The 18104-nt window shown below is 38.3% G+C and overlaps 1 protein-coding gene across 5 annotated transcripts in view; it reads left to right on the plus strand.

The window, feature by feature from the left end:
- KLHL7 (kelch like family member 7) overlaps positions 1 to 13745 on the plus strand; it is a 59285-nt gene extending 45540 nt beyond the window's left edge. For all 5 annotated transcript variants that reach the window (XM_026507515.4, XM_026507522.4, XM_026507521.4 and 2 more), the window contains 4 exons: positions 6077 to 6317; positions 9139 to 9340; positions 11305 to 11402; positions 12300 to 13745. In XM_026507515.4, the coding sequence (XP_026363300.2) occupies positions 6077 to 6317; positions 9139 to 9340; positions 11305 to 11402; positions 12300 to 12583 (825 nt within the window). In that variant the 3' untranslated portion in view covers positions 12584 to 13745. The remainder of the gene's footprint in view (positions 1 to 6076; positions 6318 to 9138; positions 9341 to 11304; positions 11403 to 12299) is intronic.
- Positions 13746 to 18104: the final 4359 nt, after the last annotated feature.

Here is an 18104-nt window from a genome sequence, read left to right on the forward strand (position 1 = left end):
CTGTCTTGCAGAAACTATTTTTACTCTTTCAGCATTTATAATATGGAGGTATTTTCATGTCAGTGAAAATATCATCTTTTGAAGGGCTACATAAGGATATAGCATAATTTATATAAATCTAAGGATATACCGTGATTTGTTTAATGCTTATCTTCTTCATGCACATTTGGCCTATTTCCCATTTTTCCCTGTTAAAATACCCCTGCAGTGAAACGTCTTGTATATGCCAACTTTGTACACTGTCCCAGTTTTTTCTGTAGGGGAAATTCCTGGGAGAAGAATTGTTCTAGCAAAGGATAAAGATGGAAACTATTTTGATTTACCAAAAAAGTAAAGAAAAGCCTGGTTCCTAACATTAGGTAGTGTTTGTGAATTGGTCACAGGTTTCCTGTCCCTCAGTAGTGCAGCTACCAAATGACCAGGGACCAGAGTGACAAGATGCATCTTGGAGTCAGTGTAATTAAAAGGCAGCTCTGTAGTGAGGAACCGGTTCAAACTAGGAGCCGTGTGCAGGATCTGCAGTCTTTGACCTTTAGAAAGTATAAAATGAAGGTGGCTCAGCTGGATGAGACATACTTTTCCACAAATGTGGCCTAACACCCAATAGAAATATTCCCGTCAATATGCTCAGCCCTAGGCCAAATACCATACAAAGAGAGGGGGGGAAACCCTGGTTTTCAGAGTAGCTGGGGTTTTAGTGCTTAAGCATTGCTTTTCTAAGTGATAAGAAATGGAGGCCGTGCAGGAGGACCTCAGTGGCCATCCTGCCAACATCCTGATTTGATTGATTTGTAGATGAGGCTGGTCCAGGTCCTTTGATGTCCAGTCAGAATCCCAGAGTGACTTAAAACAGGAACAAGAAGAACCCAGATTACTCCATTCCGAATCCAGTGTTCTTTTTAGGAGGCTCTGTAAGAAGATTTTTAGAGAAGCAGGGCAGTGTAGGAGTTAAGAGTGCAGTTTTGGAGTCTGAGAAATTTGGACTTAAAACTTGGGTTCACCACTTTCTAACTCTGTAACCTTTGACGTGGTACTTAACTCTCAAGATTTTGTTATCTATTAGGTAAGGTTCTTACCTCATAAGATTATTGAGGAAATTAAATAAAATAATGTTTTAAGATATTTCAGCCTAGTTCCTGGAAAGGGAAATGCTTGATAATGAATAAATTAGTAGCTCTTTGTTCAGGGATACTTTCTAAATCATTTGGACCCTAAGATAATTAGATTTTAGGGCTGAAAGGGAGGGGCCCTAATATCATCTAGTTCAGTCTTTTTGTTTCATGGTGTTGGGGGACTAAGATCCCTGAAAGGTGAAGTGACTCCATGCACCCCACAGCTTCTCCACAGCCTAGCTCAGTGCCCATGTTTCCCAGTTCCCTAGAGCTGCATTCTTTGTGACCTTGTGAAATGGACGAAGCCAGAAGTGTTTTTATGCATTTTTCATGAAACTACTTCTAGGGATGTTCTTGCATCTGGCATAAACCTGCTTTCTATATAGATTGTTGCCATAGTTCTATGATTATTTTTTAAACAGCTCTTAGAAACTAAAATTAGGAGTGCTTAGATGTCTCAGTCTGTTAAGCATCTGCCTTCGGCTCAGGTCATGATCCCAGGACCCTGGGATCGAGCCCCACAGCAGGCTCCCTGCTCAGCGAGGAGTCTGCTTCTCCCTCTGCCTCTGCTCCCGCTCCGCCCTTGCTCTCTTGCTCTCTCTCTTGCTCTCTCTCAAATAAATAAATACAATCTTAAAAAAAAAAAAAAAAAGAAACTAAAATTGGTCAGATAATGGCTTAACAGAAGGTGCTTATAATTTGGTCATCTTAAACTCAGGTTAGATTGACTCCTTGAAGTTTCTGCAAGAAATCTTAAAAGTTTTACATATTTGTTAATTTTGCTTTCCTTTTTTTCCAAGATGTGTCTTCCCTATTTTTGCTTGGTTTCCTCTCAAAATGATCCAAAATAAAATTCTCAAGTCTTACAAGTAAAAAGTATTTCTTTTATTTTGGATTTTGGTTGTCTTGATTATTGAAATCTACATCTGTGGCATATCTCTATTATTTGAAGATACATGTGTTTTCAGAATGCAGGTTAGTACAAAATCAGTCCTTACTTTCAAGGAAAATAGCAGGCTGATGTCAAGAAGCACTTCACTGTCCTGTAGCATAGCCCTGGTGCTGGAAAATCACACAGGACGAGATGTACCGGAGCGCTCAGTCATTAAGCCCAGACTTTCATGAGGTGGGAATTCAGAACAAGGCAGTCGGGGAAGCCTACAAAAAGGAAAGGAGCCTTGACCTTGAGCTTGAAAAAAGTCTAGAATGTGGTGTATCACCGCAAAGACAAGAAAGGCTAACTAGGACGAGGGAAGACAGGACTTTATACATGAAGGTGTATGTGTGTGGATGACTAGATGGGTGATCTGTCAAAACTTCCTTCTACCTTTGTCTTTTCCAGGCTTTCCAGTTTTTCCATTTTCATATCTTCTCCTCAGCCGAGCACAGAACGTTGCCTGAAATAGATACTCAGAACTTAATTAAATTATGTTTTTAGAGTAACAATTCTCTGCCTACACACATACACTGTAACTGTACTGCAATGTGTCTGTCTTATTGCTGACAGAAAAGCTGCATGTCCCTCTAGTTTGACGTGTAGCCTAGGAGCTCAGGAAGCTTTAAGCAAGCCTTCCTCTACCTGCAGGCCCCAGCTTGGGAGTAGTCCCATCACTAAGATAAAACCTGACATTCATACCTATGGAGTCTATTTAAAGTTTGACTTATCTATATTTTTACCTTTTCTGCTTGCTTCCTCAACTACACACGTTATCTCCTAGGCAGTATAACAACTTATTAAAGGGCAAACATCAAATCACCTTCTTAGTATTCTGTTTTGGATGAGGTAGAGATTGGGAAAATTAGACTTTCCAGTGAGATCAACCCATACACACACATGGAAAAAAAGCTCCCCTCTATACATGGATACAACCAAAGCCAGGTGTTTTCAAACACAGGTGCATTTAACACTTGACAGGTATATTTAATGAGCTCAAATGTAAAACATTAAATTTTAGCTGAAATGAAATCATACTTGGATTCTAGGTAAAATTCTTACAAAGGTCATTTCATCTGCCTGGAAGATAAACTATTAGGCAGAATATTAAATGTAGTCAGTATTGATCAAACTTAGTGTCTGACATGTACTTTGACCAGTGACGGTATCTGGAGAGTTGAAAAAGATTTAAAAACTTGAGGATATCTAAGGAAATCAGAGCCCAAATTACAAGTAGATAGAAGCATGTGCCTTTCTTGTCCCACATGCATGGACGCACAGACACACACACACACACACACACACACACACACACACACACTGGCTAATCATTTTTCCTTTGGGCTTATAGTTCCAAGAGAGCAGTTTTTTCTAATTCTTAAATCTGAAGCCTAAGCCCTATATGACAGGTACATATGAGCACTTATTTATTCCTTACTCAAACCCTTGAGTAGTACTAGAATATTAGAACTATTCTGTTACCAAACTCCTGGGAATTATTTCCCCTTTTTTTGGAACTTCATGTCCTAGGGTCTAAATGTTCAAGTCATTTAGCTAAAAGAAAACATTTTGTTCGTGTTTTTAATCCCAGCTCCTACATGGGCAGTTATTTTTAATTTGAAGAGTAGGGTGTCTTAGAGATCATTCAAAAGAATGTATCACCCACTTTCTCATCCTGAAGTTAGGAGCAGGGAAAGAAAATGTTCTTGTGGATATCTTTAGAAAGTATAGAAAAGTTCCCATATTGCTTTCTAATAATCAATATCAAATAAATTGGGTATAAGAGTGGCAAGACTTGAAATTCACTGAGTTAACAGCGTATGTTATTAATGAAATTGTATTTCTCTGCTAATGAACTTTATCAGGTAGGAATTATGAGTAGATTTCAGAATATGTAAGAGAATCATTAGTATGGTCACTATTTTCTCTCATTTTTTTCATTCTGTAGTATGCAACTCTAAGAAAACAGATTTTTAAAAATAATTTTCCTGAGAGGGTGGCCGGGTGGCTCAGTTGGTTAAGTGTCTGCCTTCAGCTCAGGTCATGATCCCAGGGTCCTGGGATGGACCCCGGCATCAGGCTCCCTGCTCAGCGGTGAGTCTGCGTCTCCCTCTGCCCCTCCCCCTGGCTTATGCTCACTTGCGCGCTCTCTCTCTCCCTGTCCCTCTCTTTTTCAAATAAATAAAATTTTAAAATAATAATTTTCCCCAGTTTTTCAGTGTCCATTGAGTAAAACTTTGGAAAAATGTTGTATTTATCCTGTAATTTTGTGTGCCTGCCAGTAGGTATACCACTGAGTAACTGAGGGGATCATAGATCCTAATTTGAGAATAAAACAAGGATTAAGACTCTTATTTTTCTGGCCACCCGAAAAGCAGAATGTTTATCATCACTAGGATTGACACCTTGAGGTGTTCCAAATGAGGGGCTCTTTTTTTTCCTGAGACAATTCCTTATGTTATATGATGCTTCGATCTAGCCTGATGAATGCCTGGAACACTGGATACTAGTGTGATAGATATCCATCAGATTTTCCCAGAGGGAACTCAGCATTAATAATCACACACACACTGCTTTGCTCAGTGAGATCAGGAATTGTTTGGATTTCTGTCTGCCTCTATTTTCAGATATTTTCAGAAAGCAGCAGGAACACTGTAGCTTCCTTGTTCAAAAAAAGGGGAGGATCCAAGATACCTCATACATTTACATAGAAGAAGGTATCCTTGGATGTACCAAATACAGTGAGGAAACTAAATGATCCCGTGAACAGCCCTTGTTGTGAAGTACTGATACGTGCTCATTACTAATCATCGGGAAGAAAAAAGTGAGTTTCCAGACTAGTCAAAACAGATTACTCAAATATTTCATAGTAAATATCACAGCTTTAAGAGTCCAGCTGAATAAACTGGCTCAACTGAATATTTTTTTAAAATTTAATATCACAGAAGTCTACAAAATATCTTCTAGCTTTAGACATCAGTAGGTTAACATCAGTTTAAGCTTCATATTATCCAACGATTTTTTTTAAGATTTTATTTTTTGATAGAGTGCACATATGTGTGAGCTGGGGGAGGGGCAGAGGGAGAGGGAGAGAGAGAATCTCAAGCAATCTCCTCACCAACTGTGGAGCTTGACTTACAGCCCATTCCCCAACCCAAGATCATGACCTGAGCTGAAATCTAGAGTCCACACCTAACCGACTGAGCCACCCAGGTGCCCCTACAATGATTCTTTGTATCTCTCTGTATATCTGGCAGGAAAGAGATAGGTATGTTTACATTTGGGGTTTTTTGTTGTTTTTATTTTATTTATTTATTTTGGGGGGGAGCGAGCACGAGCAGGGGAAGGGGCAGAGGCAGAGGGAGAAGCAGGCTCCCCAGTGAGCAGGGAGCCCGATGCAGGGCTCAATCCAAGGACCTTGGGATCATGATCTGAGCCGAAGGCAGACGCTCAACCAACTGAACCACTTAGGCGACCGTTGTTGTTTTTAAATATTTATTAGAGAGAGTGTGTGCGAGCAGGGGGAGGGGCAGAGAGAGAGAGAATCTCAGGCAGACTCCCCGCTCAGCAGAAAGCCCCACATGGGGCTCCATCCTACGACACCAAGATCATGACAGCTGAAATCAAGAGTCAGACACTCAACCAGCTAAGCTACCCAAGTGCCCCTATTTACATTTGAATGTTTTTCTAAATAACGAAACTACTTATTTTAGAATTTTCTTGTATTATCATCTTTAATAAGAGGAATAGAAGACTGGTGGTAGTGATACATCCAAATGCATTAGAGTTTAATCGGGAGCCAGAAAACTCCCAAAGCAGTCACCATCTTCCTCTTGCTGTCTACCCCAGCTAACCAACATTCTGAGGAAATCACACAGGATTGAATCAGATCATGTCTCAAGCCAAACTATATGTACTCTAGCAAATTAACATACTTTTGTATTTTGTATTCTCTCAACTATATCTTTGCCTCATCTGTATCAATTATATTTTTGCATTACTGACCGCTTCCTGTCCTTTCCTGTTACAGGATTATAGCTGGACAGACATCCGCTGCCCCTTTGAGAAACGAAGAGACGCAGCATGTGTGTTTTGGGACAATGTAGTATACATTTTGGGTGGCTCTCAGCTCTTCCCCATAAAACGAATGGATTGCTATAATGTTGTGAAGGATAGCTGGTATTCCAAACTGGGCCCTCCAACACCTCGAGACAGCCTTGCCGCCTGTGCCGCAGAAGGCAAAATTTACACGTCTGGAGGTTCTGAAGTCGGTCAGTATTTTTGTTTGGGGAAGGTGTTTTACCAAGTATTTCTCTTGGCCTTCATATTTACATAAACAATTGGTGTTGTCTTTTTGACCTAATTTAAATACATCTCTGTCACATTTTAGAGCCCATTTCCCTGAAGGTTTACCTTTTTTTAATAAATCATTTTATAAGAACTTCAGCTTCCTAGATTATGTTAATTGTCCCATTTTTTTCTCACACCATCTGGATTTTAGTTCTATCTAGGTTAGTTTTTTGTGTTTTTTTTTTAAGATTTTATTTTTATTTATTTGTGAGAGAGAGAGAATGAGTGGGGGGGTTGTGCAGAGAGAGAGAGGGAGAAACAGACTAAGCAGGGAGCCCAACGTGGGGCTCAGTCCCAGGACCCTAGGATCATGACCTGAGCCAAAGGCAGACACTAACTGAGCCACCTAGGTGCCCCTAGATTAGTTTTAGATACATAATATTATTTGCTTTAAAGATTTCAGAGTTTGGCTCACTCATAGACCCTTTAAAATCTCTTTATTACATTCACGCTTTTAAAATCTGTTATACCTTACTACCTTTTCTTTCTTTGTATCAGAAAAAGTAAGAATGATCTTTCTCATTTGCTTTTATTCTTCATTTAATATGATGGCTGGTAGTGGTGTTTTATGCTTATTGATCAGAACAGGGTATGGGTTCGTGTGTAAAAAATCTTTTTCAGGGGGGTGCCTGGGTGGCTCAGTCATTAAGCGTCTGCCTTTGGCTCAGGGTGTGATCCCGGAGTCCTGGGATCGAGCCCCACATCAGGCTCCCTGCTCTGCGGGGAGCCTGCTTCTTCCTCTCCCACTCCCCCTGCTTGTGTTCCCTCTCTCACTGGCTGTCTCTCTTTCTGTCAAATAAATAAATAAAATCTTTATTAAAAAAATCTTTTTCGGGGTCACCTGGGTGGCTCAGTCATTAACAACATCTGCCTTCAGCTCAGGTCATGATCCCAGGGTCTTGGGATCAAGCCCCGCATCGGGCTCCCTGTTCTGCGGGAAGCCTGCTTCTCCCTCTCCCACTCCCCCTGCTTGTGTTCCCTCTCTCATTGTCTCTGTGTCTGTCTCTCTCTGTCAAATAAATAAATAAATCTTTAAAAAAAAAAAATCTTTTTCATTGGTGGGTAACTTGTTAGTGTTGGTGGTGGTCTTTTTCTAAATTAATAATTTTTCTAAAGGGATATTCTGGGTGCACACTAGATACATAATAGCTTTCACCTTTTCAGATAATTTCTTTAGCTAAATAATGGGCTTATAAAGAAAACTAGGAAGACCAAGTAAACCTAAGGTGTAGAATTCAAATGTTAATTATTTTCTTTGATGATTTTTTATTAGGCCAAAAAATGTTTTACTTTTGGTGAGCATATTTATCTGTTTTAAGTTTTTACTCCCCCACAAGATGTCAAATGAATATTAGAAAAATTAAATATTTTTTTAAATGTGACTCAAGAAATGACCTTCCCCCCCTTAAAAGCATTTTCTTAGAGAATGTCTAATACAACATATTTCAAATACAACAAATCCTGAAGATAATAGAAAGTAACTGTTCTATAGAAATACTTTTTGTAGAAAGTACAGTAGGTAACTTTGTATCTTCAGCAATTACTAAGTCAGTTTTTTACTTAAATAGTAGTTTCTCGTGTCTGCCATACACTGTGTATTTCCCCTTAGTATCAACCAACTGAATCTACCAAGTTGAAAATGTTTTAAAAGTTAAAAAGAAGTTATTGTTAATCGGGACCATTGCTTCTTCCATTTGTTACTCCCTGAATTTTGCTTTCTGTAGACCTTGACTGTGATTAAGAATTTTAAGGGCGTTGTTGTTTTTAAGTATTATCAAGAAGTCCAGAAGGAGTGGGAGATGAGATACAATTTGGTTAAATTTTAACTTTTTTCTTGGGTAGGAAAAAAAGCACTTGTTGCTTTATTAGTATCATTTCTAAAACTCTTTATTGAGCCCCTATAATGTACGGAATTTACAAGACAGGATGTATGTTTTGCTGCTAAAATGTGTAATCAAAGCACACCAGAGACATACAGTGATACTTTGAGAGTATAGTCAAGAATGTGCCAGCATGACTTCAGGGCGTAACTCACAAGCCACTGAGAGTAGTCAGGAAGAATAGTTTAGTTAATGGTGCAGTGACTATTATAGAATGTTAAATGATAAACCTTACAATATTACCAGATAGTAGTTCTCAGAGTTTAAGGTATGGATTTACCATCTATAAATAGCTATGCTTTTCTCCTCTATAAGTATTTAAAGTTTGAATAATTCCCATGATGCATAACTGGGTGTGAAGACATACGTGATATTACTTAATTTTTTTTTCTGAAATAAACCAATTTCTTTTGCTAAAGTTTATTACCAATAAAGAAGTCCCTCCAGCAGATCCTTTTTAAAAATCTTTTTCTAAGGTCCATACAAAGAGGGTTAGCTTTTTCTTAAGCTAGTCCTCCATTTTGCTGTTATTGTTAATTAAGTGTTGAAAAGATTACAACTTTATTTTTTTTTAAAGATTTTATTTATTTATTTGACAGAGACAGCCAGTGAGAGAGCGAGAACACAAGCAGGGGGAGTGGGAGAGGAAGATGCAGGCTCCTAGCAGAGGAGCCCGATGTGGGGCTCGATCCCATAACGCCGGGATCACGCCCTGAGCTGAAGGCAGATGCCTAACGACTGTGCCACCCAGGAGCCCCAAAAAGATTACAACTTTAAATTCTTCCCTCCAGTAACTAGTGACCCAGCTGTACCGTCAGCTCACTGCAAACCTACACATACACTGAGTGTTTTTCTCTTACAGGAAACTCAGCGCTGTATTTGTTTGAGTGTTATGACACGAGAACCGAAAGCTGGCACACGAAGCCCAGCATGCTGACTCAGCGTTGCAGCCATGGCATGGTGGAAGCCAACGGCCTCATCTATGTGTGTGGTGGAAGTTTAGGGAACAACGTTTCTGGGCGAGTGCTGAATTCCTGTGAGGTCTATGATCCTGCCACAGAAACGTATGTATGCATTTGAAAGTCTTACTTTAAAATCATATGGAAATAAACCTGTTCTTAACTCAGTGACATTATGCTGTGTATAATTTGTCTCTCAAGTAACTTCCTTCTTTATTTAGATATAAGTGTAAACTTACGTGTAGAAGTGTGTGGGAATAACCTTATGCATAACTCATTAAAACTACACTGTGTATAAACCAAAAAACAAAACAAAAAAAGTCTTATTTCATAGCTAATTGTATTCTATAAGCTCAGAGGACGAAGATGGCAAAAAGCAGAAGGAAGCCAACAGAAGAATTTAGTTCTTGTGTTAAGAATATGTACACATTTTTCAGTGTACTCATGTTTATGTCCCTTCCTCTGTGCTTTAAGAAATGGCTTGACTTTATGTACCCTGAGGAATCCCCTCTCTTTCTGTTCCTGTTTGTGCAATAAAAGCCTATGAATCAGACAAGTCTGACGAATTCATCAAATTCATAAAATATCCTTGTTTGAGGTCAGGAAATGTATGGGAGGAGGGGGAAGAATTAATGGTCAGTAGTAAATTTGCCTTTTTTTTTTTTAAGATTTTATTTATTTATTTGAGAGAGAGTGACCACAAGCCAGGGGAGAGACAGGGAGAGAGAGAAGCAGGCTCCCCGCTGAGCAGGGAGCCCAATGTGGGGCTCCATCCCAGAACTCTGGGATCATGACCTGAGCCACCCAGACATTCCCTGGATGTTTTTAAAGATGTATTTATTTGAGAGATTAACGTGGCAACTGTCAAACCACTTTTAAAAGAAAACAATTTTATGAATATAAGGCAACAAAACAGTTGTTAATATTTCAGAGTTAATCATTATGTCTTATATTTTGAAAAGTTAAATTTAGTAAATTGTTTAAAAGAGAAATACAAATAGCCATATTAAAGAGTTACACTGAAGTCAGATTACCCTTTTGTTGTTGCTTGGATACTTGTGGTTTATGTTAGCTATTGGGACACAAGCTGTGCGCCAGTACCACCTTCACAATCACAGACGTTAGTCGTGTATATGGGATTGTATGCAAAAGAAGGGATTGAGGCTCACAGAAAAAAATAACACAGTTGTCTGCGTATATGAGGCTGCTACCTGTGAATTAGCATTCTTTAACACTTGTGTCAACGTTTATGTTCTCAATCTTGTAATTTTTTTTTAAGATTTCATTTATTTATTTGACACAGAGAGAGTACAAGCAGGGGAACAGCAGAGGGAGGGGGAGAAGCAGCACCCCCTCCCCCCACCCCCCCCCCCCACCCCCCACCACTGAGCAGGGAGCCCAGTGTGGCACTCAATCCCAGGACTCTGGGATCATGACCTGAGTGGAAGAGACGCTTAACCAACTGAGCCACCCAGGCACTGCTCAGTCTCTTTATACTAGTGACCATGAACAAAACAACATGCTAATAAGTTATTAAATTTGCAGAATGACAGTACTTTTGTTACTAGTGCTGCCTAAAGTTCTAAATATACATTTGAAGGGAGACATATGAATAGTAACAGATACTACTAATTTGCTGATCGCTAGAGCCCAATGTTAAATTTGTGTTTGACTCATACATGAGTATTAATTAAAACCATATGTGACAATATTAGTATTTTATATTTTCTTAAGTATCATCCCTTTCTTTTTTGTTACTATTTTAACAAGTTACTCTGAACTAGGAAATGGATTTCTTCCAAAAATGTGTTAGTAATCTCCAGATATTTTCTATTTCTCATATTCTCTTGGAGTTGAATAAAATCCCCATTTACCCCACCTGTAAATAAATTACTCAAAACCACATTAAACTTTTGTTTTCTAGCCATTAAGGTGTGTGTGGGGTGTGGGTGTGAACACATGTGAGTACTAAATGAGCACTTAACTGAGATAACACACCTTTCTTATAAAGTGGTATGAGTACATTACTCCTGTGAACAAGTACTCTCAAAGCTTTCTCTATTTTTCAGGTGGACTGAGCTGTGTCCAATGATTGAGGCCAGGAAGAATCATGGACTGGTATTTGTAAAAGACAAGATATTTGCTGTCGGTGGTCAGAATGGCTTGGGTATGTGACATTAATTCACTGAGTTCAGCTTTCCCAATGACTTTGCTGATACCTCCTTCTCATAAATTTTTTAAACATTTCTTAAAGTCTAAATACAAGCATTTATCACATACATTATTATACTTACTTTTATAGTTTCTGAGCACTAATATATTTTATGAAATATTGCAGTACATTTAACATTCCTGTAATGGCCACCAGTCATTGTGACAGTCTCAGCTTCACACATTTCCATTTGAATTTTTAAAAACTTTTAAAATACAACTTTTAAGACTTGTAGACAGGACAGGCCCTGAATGGCCAAGTTTCCTTAACATTTTTAAGAATTGCATGAAAATATCAGTATTACTATTTTTAAATGAGTAAATTTGACTTATTTTCTTAAATAGTTTGTAGTAAAAAAATCTGAAATTAGTTCTTTAAATAACGGAGAATCTAGACTGAGTCTATAGTCCACAAACCTCGTTTTAGTCAGTACCTTTAAGCATTACTTAAGTATAATGTCTTCCCTCCTCCTGTCTCTTGCCATTGCTGTTTTCCATAAACTGCTAAAAGATAAATGGCAGAAGGATAAAAGACTTTTAGTAATTATAGTCAAAGTTATTCAGAAAGAAAATCCACTGATTTGTTTACTTTCCCAGAACAGATAAAACATTTTTAATTTTGTAAAATAATTATATGTATTTAGGATTCAGGTAAAAATTAATAAATTTTTATTGTGTTAAAGTAAAAATAAGAATAGATGGTAGATATATAGGCATTCATTGTAAGATTCTTAACTGTTCTGCATATTTGAAAATGTTCATAATAAAATGTTGGGAAGATGCAAAGAATTATTACCTTAAGAGATCTTAGAATTGTTAATACAGTTGTTCGTGTTATTTTGTTCTTTTGAAGGTGGTCTGGACAACGTGGAATATTATGATATTAAATTAAACGAATGGAAGATAGTCTCGCCAATGCCATGGAAGGGTGTAACAGTGAAGTGTGCAGCAGTTGGCTCTATAGTTTATGTCTTGGCTGGTTTTCAAGGTGTGGGTCGATTAGGGCACATCCTTGAATATAATACTGAGACAGACAAATGGGTCGCCAACTCCAAAGTCCGAGCTTTTCCAGTAACAAGTTGTTTAATTTGTGTTGTTGATACTTGTGGAGCAAATGAAGAAACACTTGAAACATGAAAAGTGAATGGACTTCAAGATTTATCGGAGACTCAAAAATATGGCCACCAGTGCTTTGTTCCAAGAGTTTGGTTACAAAGTTTTAGTTTGGTGTTTTGTTTTTTTAAAGGAAATTTCAAGTAAAGTAAGATCGCTATAAAATAGGTGTTTCTTTTATATGAATTTCCTTACTTAATTCAAAGACCATATTTTAGCTGGCCACTTAACCAAGACAAATCTAGCAAGAAAACTTGAAAAATCATAAGCATTTGGTGAAAATACGAATTCTTGAATGAATTTCACATTTGTAATTATGATTATGGCAGAGTGGGGGATTGGCTCATCAGTGAAGCGGTCTCATCTTAGCTCTAGATTCTATTTTCATACATCATAGAAGTGCTACGTAGTTAGGTCTATTTGTTTCTGTTCAGTCAAGAACTAAGAAATAGTATGAATTGTAAGTCAAGACAGGCAACTGTGATGAAACATCTTAGTCTCACCTAATTTTGCTTGTCTTCATTTGTTCCATATAGTGCCAAATTTATTTCATTTTAAGAGCAAGCCAGAGTGAGTCAAGGCATACACGTATTCTCTCACAGAACTTCATAAACACATTTTGGGCTTAAAAATGTACCCAAGTCTTCATGAAATATATTCAATCCAATTAAATATATTCCATCTTTTTAAACACAAAATGTCAAGCTTAGCACCCTCATTACTTTATAGTAGTACTGTTTTACCCAGTGGTTAAAAAATGATTATGCCTCTTCAGTCCTCACTGTTAAATAAAATAAAATCATAGTAAGAATGATTAGCAAAAGATAAAGCTATTTATAGCAAATTTCTAGGTTACTAGAATAGCACTGATAGTTATACAATATCAATGTTGACTTTGAACTTCTTCTGGATTAAAAAGATACATGATTTATTTTCCTGAGCAGGACACATCAGACAGAGTTGACCCAGTTATCTCCTAAAAGTTTTGTAATGATTTGAGTTAAATGTTTGTCATCTCGTATTAATTGCTTTTATCTGGTCAATAAATCTTCTACAAACCCAACTACTCATTTCTTTCCTAGTAATGTTTTGCCCTTTCACATTACAGAATGTATGGAATGAGCCATGTAAAGCTGTCACCATCAGTGTTTTTATCCAATAATATTAAATATTTTTTAACTTAAAATAGACTGCTAAGTTTTATTAATCCTTCATTTTAAATGTTAGGCAGGGGTTGTTTTTAGTATTTGTGAAGCTGTGTTTCTATTTTAATTTTCATTGCTTTATTTATGTGGGGGTTATAATCTTAAATCCTAAAAATGTTTAAATGAAAAAGGGATTATAAAAAGCATAATGATGGGGCACCTGCATTGTGCAATTGGATTAAGCATCCGACTCTTGGTTTCGGCTCAGGTCATGATCTCAGGGTTGTGCGATCAGCCCCTCGTGGGGCTCCTCTGCTGCTTAAGACTCTCTCCCTTTCCCTCTGTCCCTTTCCCCTGTGCTTACACACGTCCACTCTCTAGAAAATAAATCTTTTTAGAAAAGCATAATATGTTTTTATTTAGGGTTTTTTATGCATGTAACAGCTTTATTGAAATATAAATCACATTATACAATTCGCCCATTTAAAGTGTATCATTCAGTGGTCTTTATTCACAGAGTTGTGCAGTCGTCATCACAATTTTGGAACATTCTCATCACCACAGAAGGAAGCCCATACTCATTAGCAGTCACTCCCCATTTTCCCCCATATTAGTTTCCTGTGGCTCCTGTAATGAATTACCACAAACTTAGTGACTTAAAACAACAGAAACATATTCTTTCCCAGCTCAGGAAGCCAGAAGTCCTAAATCAGGGTGTTGGCAGGGTTGCTTCCTGGAGTTCTGAGGCAAAAATTGCCCACCTCCCCCCTAGCTTCTGGTGGTTGCTGGCAGTCCTTGGCATTCATTGACTTATAACTGTGCCCCTTCTTCAGTCACTGCCTCTGGCTTCACATGTCCTTGTTTCCTGTGTGTCTCTTTTGTCTTCATATGCTGTGATAAGGACAGCAGTCATTGGATTTAGCCGACCCTCCTCCCAATCTAGCATGACCTTATCTTAACTAAGGACATCTGCAAAGAACCTGTTTCCAGATAAGGTCACATTCTGAAGTTCCAAGAGGACATGAATGGGGGGCGGGGGGGCATTATCCAACACAGTTACATCCCCCAGATACCCTAGACCTAGACAACCATTAAATTTTTGTCTCTAGATTTGCCTATCTTGAACATTTTTGTGTTGGGTTTTGAATTTTGTACTCCACTGGAAAAAATGTCCAGTTTTTTTGGAGGGAAGAACATCCATTTATCATATTAATTTAATATGATACTCTCCCATATGGAATGTGCAGCACTGTTTGAAATATTTTAATATTTTAAATGGACTAGCCTATTCTTTAGCCTGTACCAACTGACTAGAACACACTATGATAAGTATGTGGACAGGTTTGATACAGATTAAACCTGGGTTTGGGGGTTTTGTGGGTGTTTTTAGGGGAGGTGGTGTTAGTAATCTCAGTAATTACTAATTAGTACCTACTTTCTACCTTGGAAATATTCTATGAAATTGTCAATGCCAGGGAAATGGCACAATATATTGGCAAGTATTCTTTAAGATTTATTTATTTATTCGACAGAGGAGGGGGGAGGGGCAGAAGGACAGTCTCCTCAAGCAGACCCTCCACCGAGCATGCAGCCAGAGGCGGGGCTCTATCCCCAGACTCCGAGATCGTGACCCAAGCCAAAACCAAAACTCAGATGCCCCAGCAAGTATTTTTTCTATTCCTTTATTACCCCACAAAATTCCTGTCCTTTCCATAAAGGGTTCTTTCTTTTTAGAAAATATGTGATACATTAATGTTCCATCCTTTGCAGTGACACTATTTTGATGACAAAGCAGTTTTTAGTTTATACTTTTAAAAATCACAACTTGAAAGTTTAATGTCTTGAAAAAAATGTTGCTCTAAAAAACAGTACTTAATTACAATTGTGATCTAGCTTTCAAACACCTGACATACAATCTTAATGGGAAATTTTGAGTCACAAAAATGAGCCATTTAATAAACAATTAGCCAAGCAGTCTATATTCCTTTTGCCTTATATACTATGAAGAGCAAAAAAATTGAGATTTGCTCCCTAGGCCAGGATAAAGGAGTATTTGAAAGAAATGTTGCCTTTTTTTTTTTTTCTTTTTTTTTTAAGAGAGGGAGAGAAGTGGGTGAGGGGCAGAGGGAGAGAATCTTTTTTTAAGATTTTATTTATTCGTGAGAGAGCGAGGCAGAGGAGGGAGAAGCAGGCTCCCCACGGAGCAGGGAGCCCAACACAGGCTTGATTCCAGGACCCTAGGATCATGACATGACCCAAGCCGAAGGCAGACACTTCACCGACTGAGCCACCCAGGCACCCAAGGGAGAGAATCTTAAGCAGACTCCATGCCTAGCTCAGAGCCTGACTAGGGGCTCGATCCCACCACCCTGAGATGATGACCTGAACCAAAATCAAGAGTTGGACATTTAACCGACTGAGCCACCCAGGTGCCCCAGAAATTTCGCTTTTTAAGGTGACACCATTAACATACACCAACAATGTCAGAAAATTCAATCCACTCCAACATGGCACCAAACTAAGTCCCAATAACTTGGTAATATAAAGAGACATTTTCAGGTTGCACCCTTCAACATGTGCTAAATCCTTTAAGTAGTCTTCTTACATTTGCTTCAAGACTTTCAAAAGCTTGAATTTAATTTTCCTAACTTCCTCTTTTGCAAGGCTATTCAAACTACTGTGGGAGAAATAAAAATTTAAAAGTTTATGCTGGGAAACTGAAATGTTACTAACTAGAAAGATTTTTACTTCCCACAGCTTTAAGCTTCTTCTCATAACAGCTATAATATGGATTCAGGATTTGGTTTGTTCAACTCTTGTAGGGGATTTCTCTGATTTTATCTTCTAACTTGTCTGTTAAATTTGTTTCCACTACCCATGTTTAGTTTCTAAGAATACTTTTTAAAAAATGATTATTTCATATAGCATTGTTACTGTTTCATGTTATCCTCTCTGAAGATTCTTTAACATTTTCTATACACTTGGTGTGTTTCTGTTTACCTTTTCTGTTTGCTTTGCTCTTTTCTGGTCCTTGGCTGCACACTTATATTTAAAGTGAGACTTGAATAAGTTGGTAATTTTTGTTTGTGAACGTGGGCCTAATTATCAAATGAGCTTGATCATATGATGAGGGATGGCCACCTATTTTTGTTGGGGAATCCAACAGATCTATAGATATTTTTCTGGGATGTTTGATTCTCAAAGAAATAATCTTCCAAAACCACCTACATCTTGGGTGCGGAGGGCAAGTTGGGAAAAAGGGGGACTGTAAGGCTGGCTGCAGGATTTCTGGAGCTCAGGCAGAGGACTGTACTTCACCACTGAATAAACATAGCTTGCATTGTCAGTACCATAACTTCCCTTCTGTACTTGATGTCCTGGACTCGAAGCCTCTCTTGTCCCCACCCTAGCCCCCTTTATTTTTCAAGGAAAAAACCTATTGCCCATCTGGTAGGGATAGCTGCCTCAGTGGGTGGATTTATGGAGCTAGATTCTAACTGCACCACATAGAGATTTTCAGTCTACCCTTCTATGGCACCTGGTGGCTCATAATTTGAGGCTTTTCAGCCTTCTCTAGGGACATCAGTGTGCATCTTTTAGGAATGTGACCTTCCTCCTCTAAGTAACTGACTATTCCTCCATGTGCACTCAGTCCTCACAAATTGTAGTTTGAGATTATGGTTATCTCCTAGTATAATCGAAGATGATGTTTTTGCTTGTTTTCTTACTTTGAGATGATTTTCAAGAGCAGAACTATTTTTACTTTGCCATCTTGAAATTAGAAGTTTCCTTCCTGTGACCCCACTCCTGATTTCCACCTACCCCTGCTCTAACTGATCACTACTGAATTCTGCATTCCTCCCCTAGGCTCCCATTGTCTCCCATTGTCTCATCAGCACTCCACCCAGATGATCTAAACTGGGATCTGGCCTTGCCTACTTCTCCACCTTCACACAGCACCATGCTCATTCTCATTTAAGCTTCAGCCACCACTGGCATTATTTTAGGTCTTTGATCCCAACAGAGTCCTTACACACGTTGGTCTTTGCATAGACAAGAAGTCAGTGGCCACTATGAGAAACTGGCTAATAAAAGGGAATTGCTCAAAATAAGTATGAATAATGGGAACCAAGTTTCTCACTATCAAAGGAGGAAGTTAGAAATACAGTCGGAAAATAAAATAAATTCTGTGATGTTGGGATATAAGAGGTTATTAGTGTAAACTCATAGTTTCTAATACATATACAGAAATATGTATTGATGTAAATGTATGTCTATAGTATGTATCTCCTAGCAATGCTCACAAAAGGGCTTGGGAGCAAATACCTCATAAGAGCAATGAGAAAATTTAAAGCTCAAAAATTGGCCTTTAAGTACCATTGAAAGACCCATGACTCCTG

The sequence above is a fragment of the Ursus arctos genome, unplaced genomic scaffold (assembly GCF_023065955.2).
Source record: "Ursus arctos isolate Adak ecotype North America unplaced genomic scaffold, UrsArc2.0 scaffold_3, whole genome shotgun sequence".
NCBI lineage: Eukaryota > Metazoa > Chordata > Mammalia > Carnivora > Ursidae > Ursus > Ursus arctos.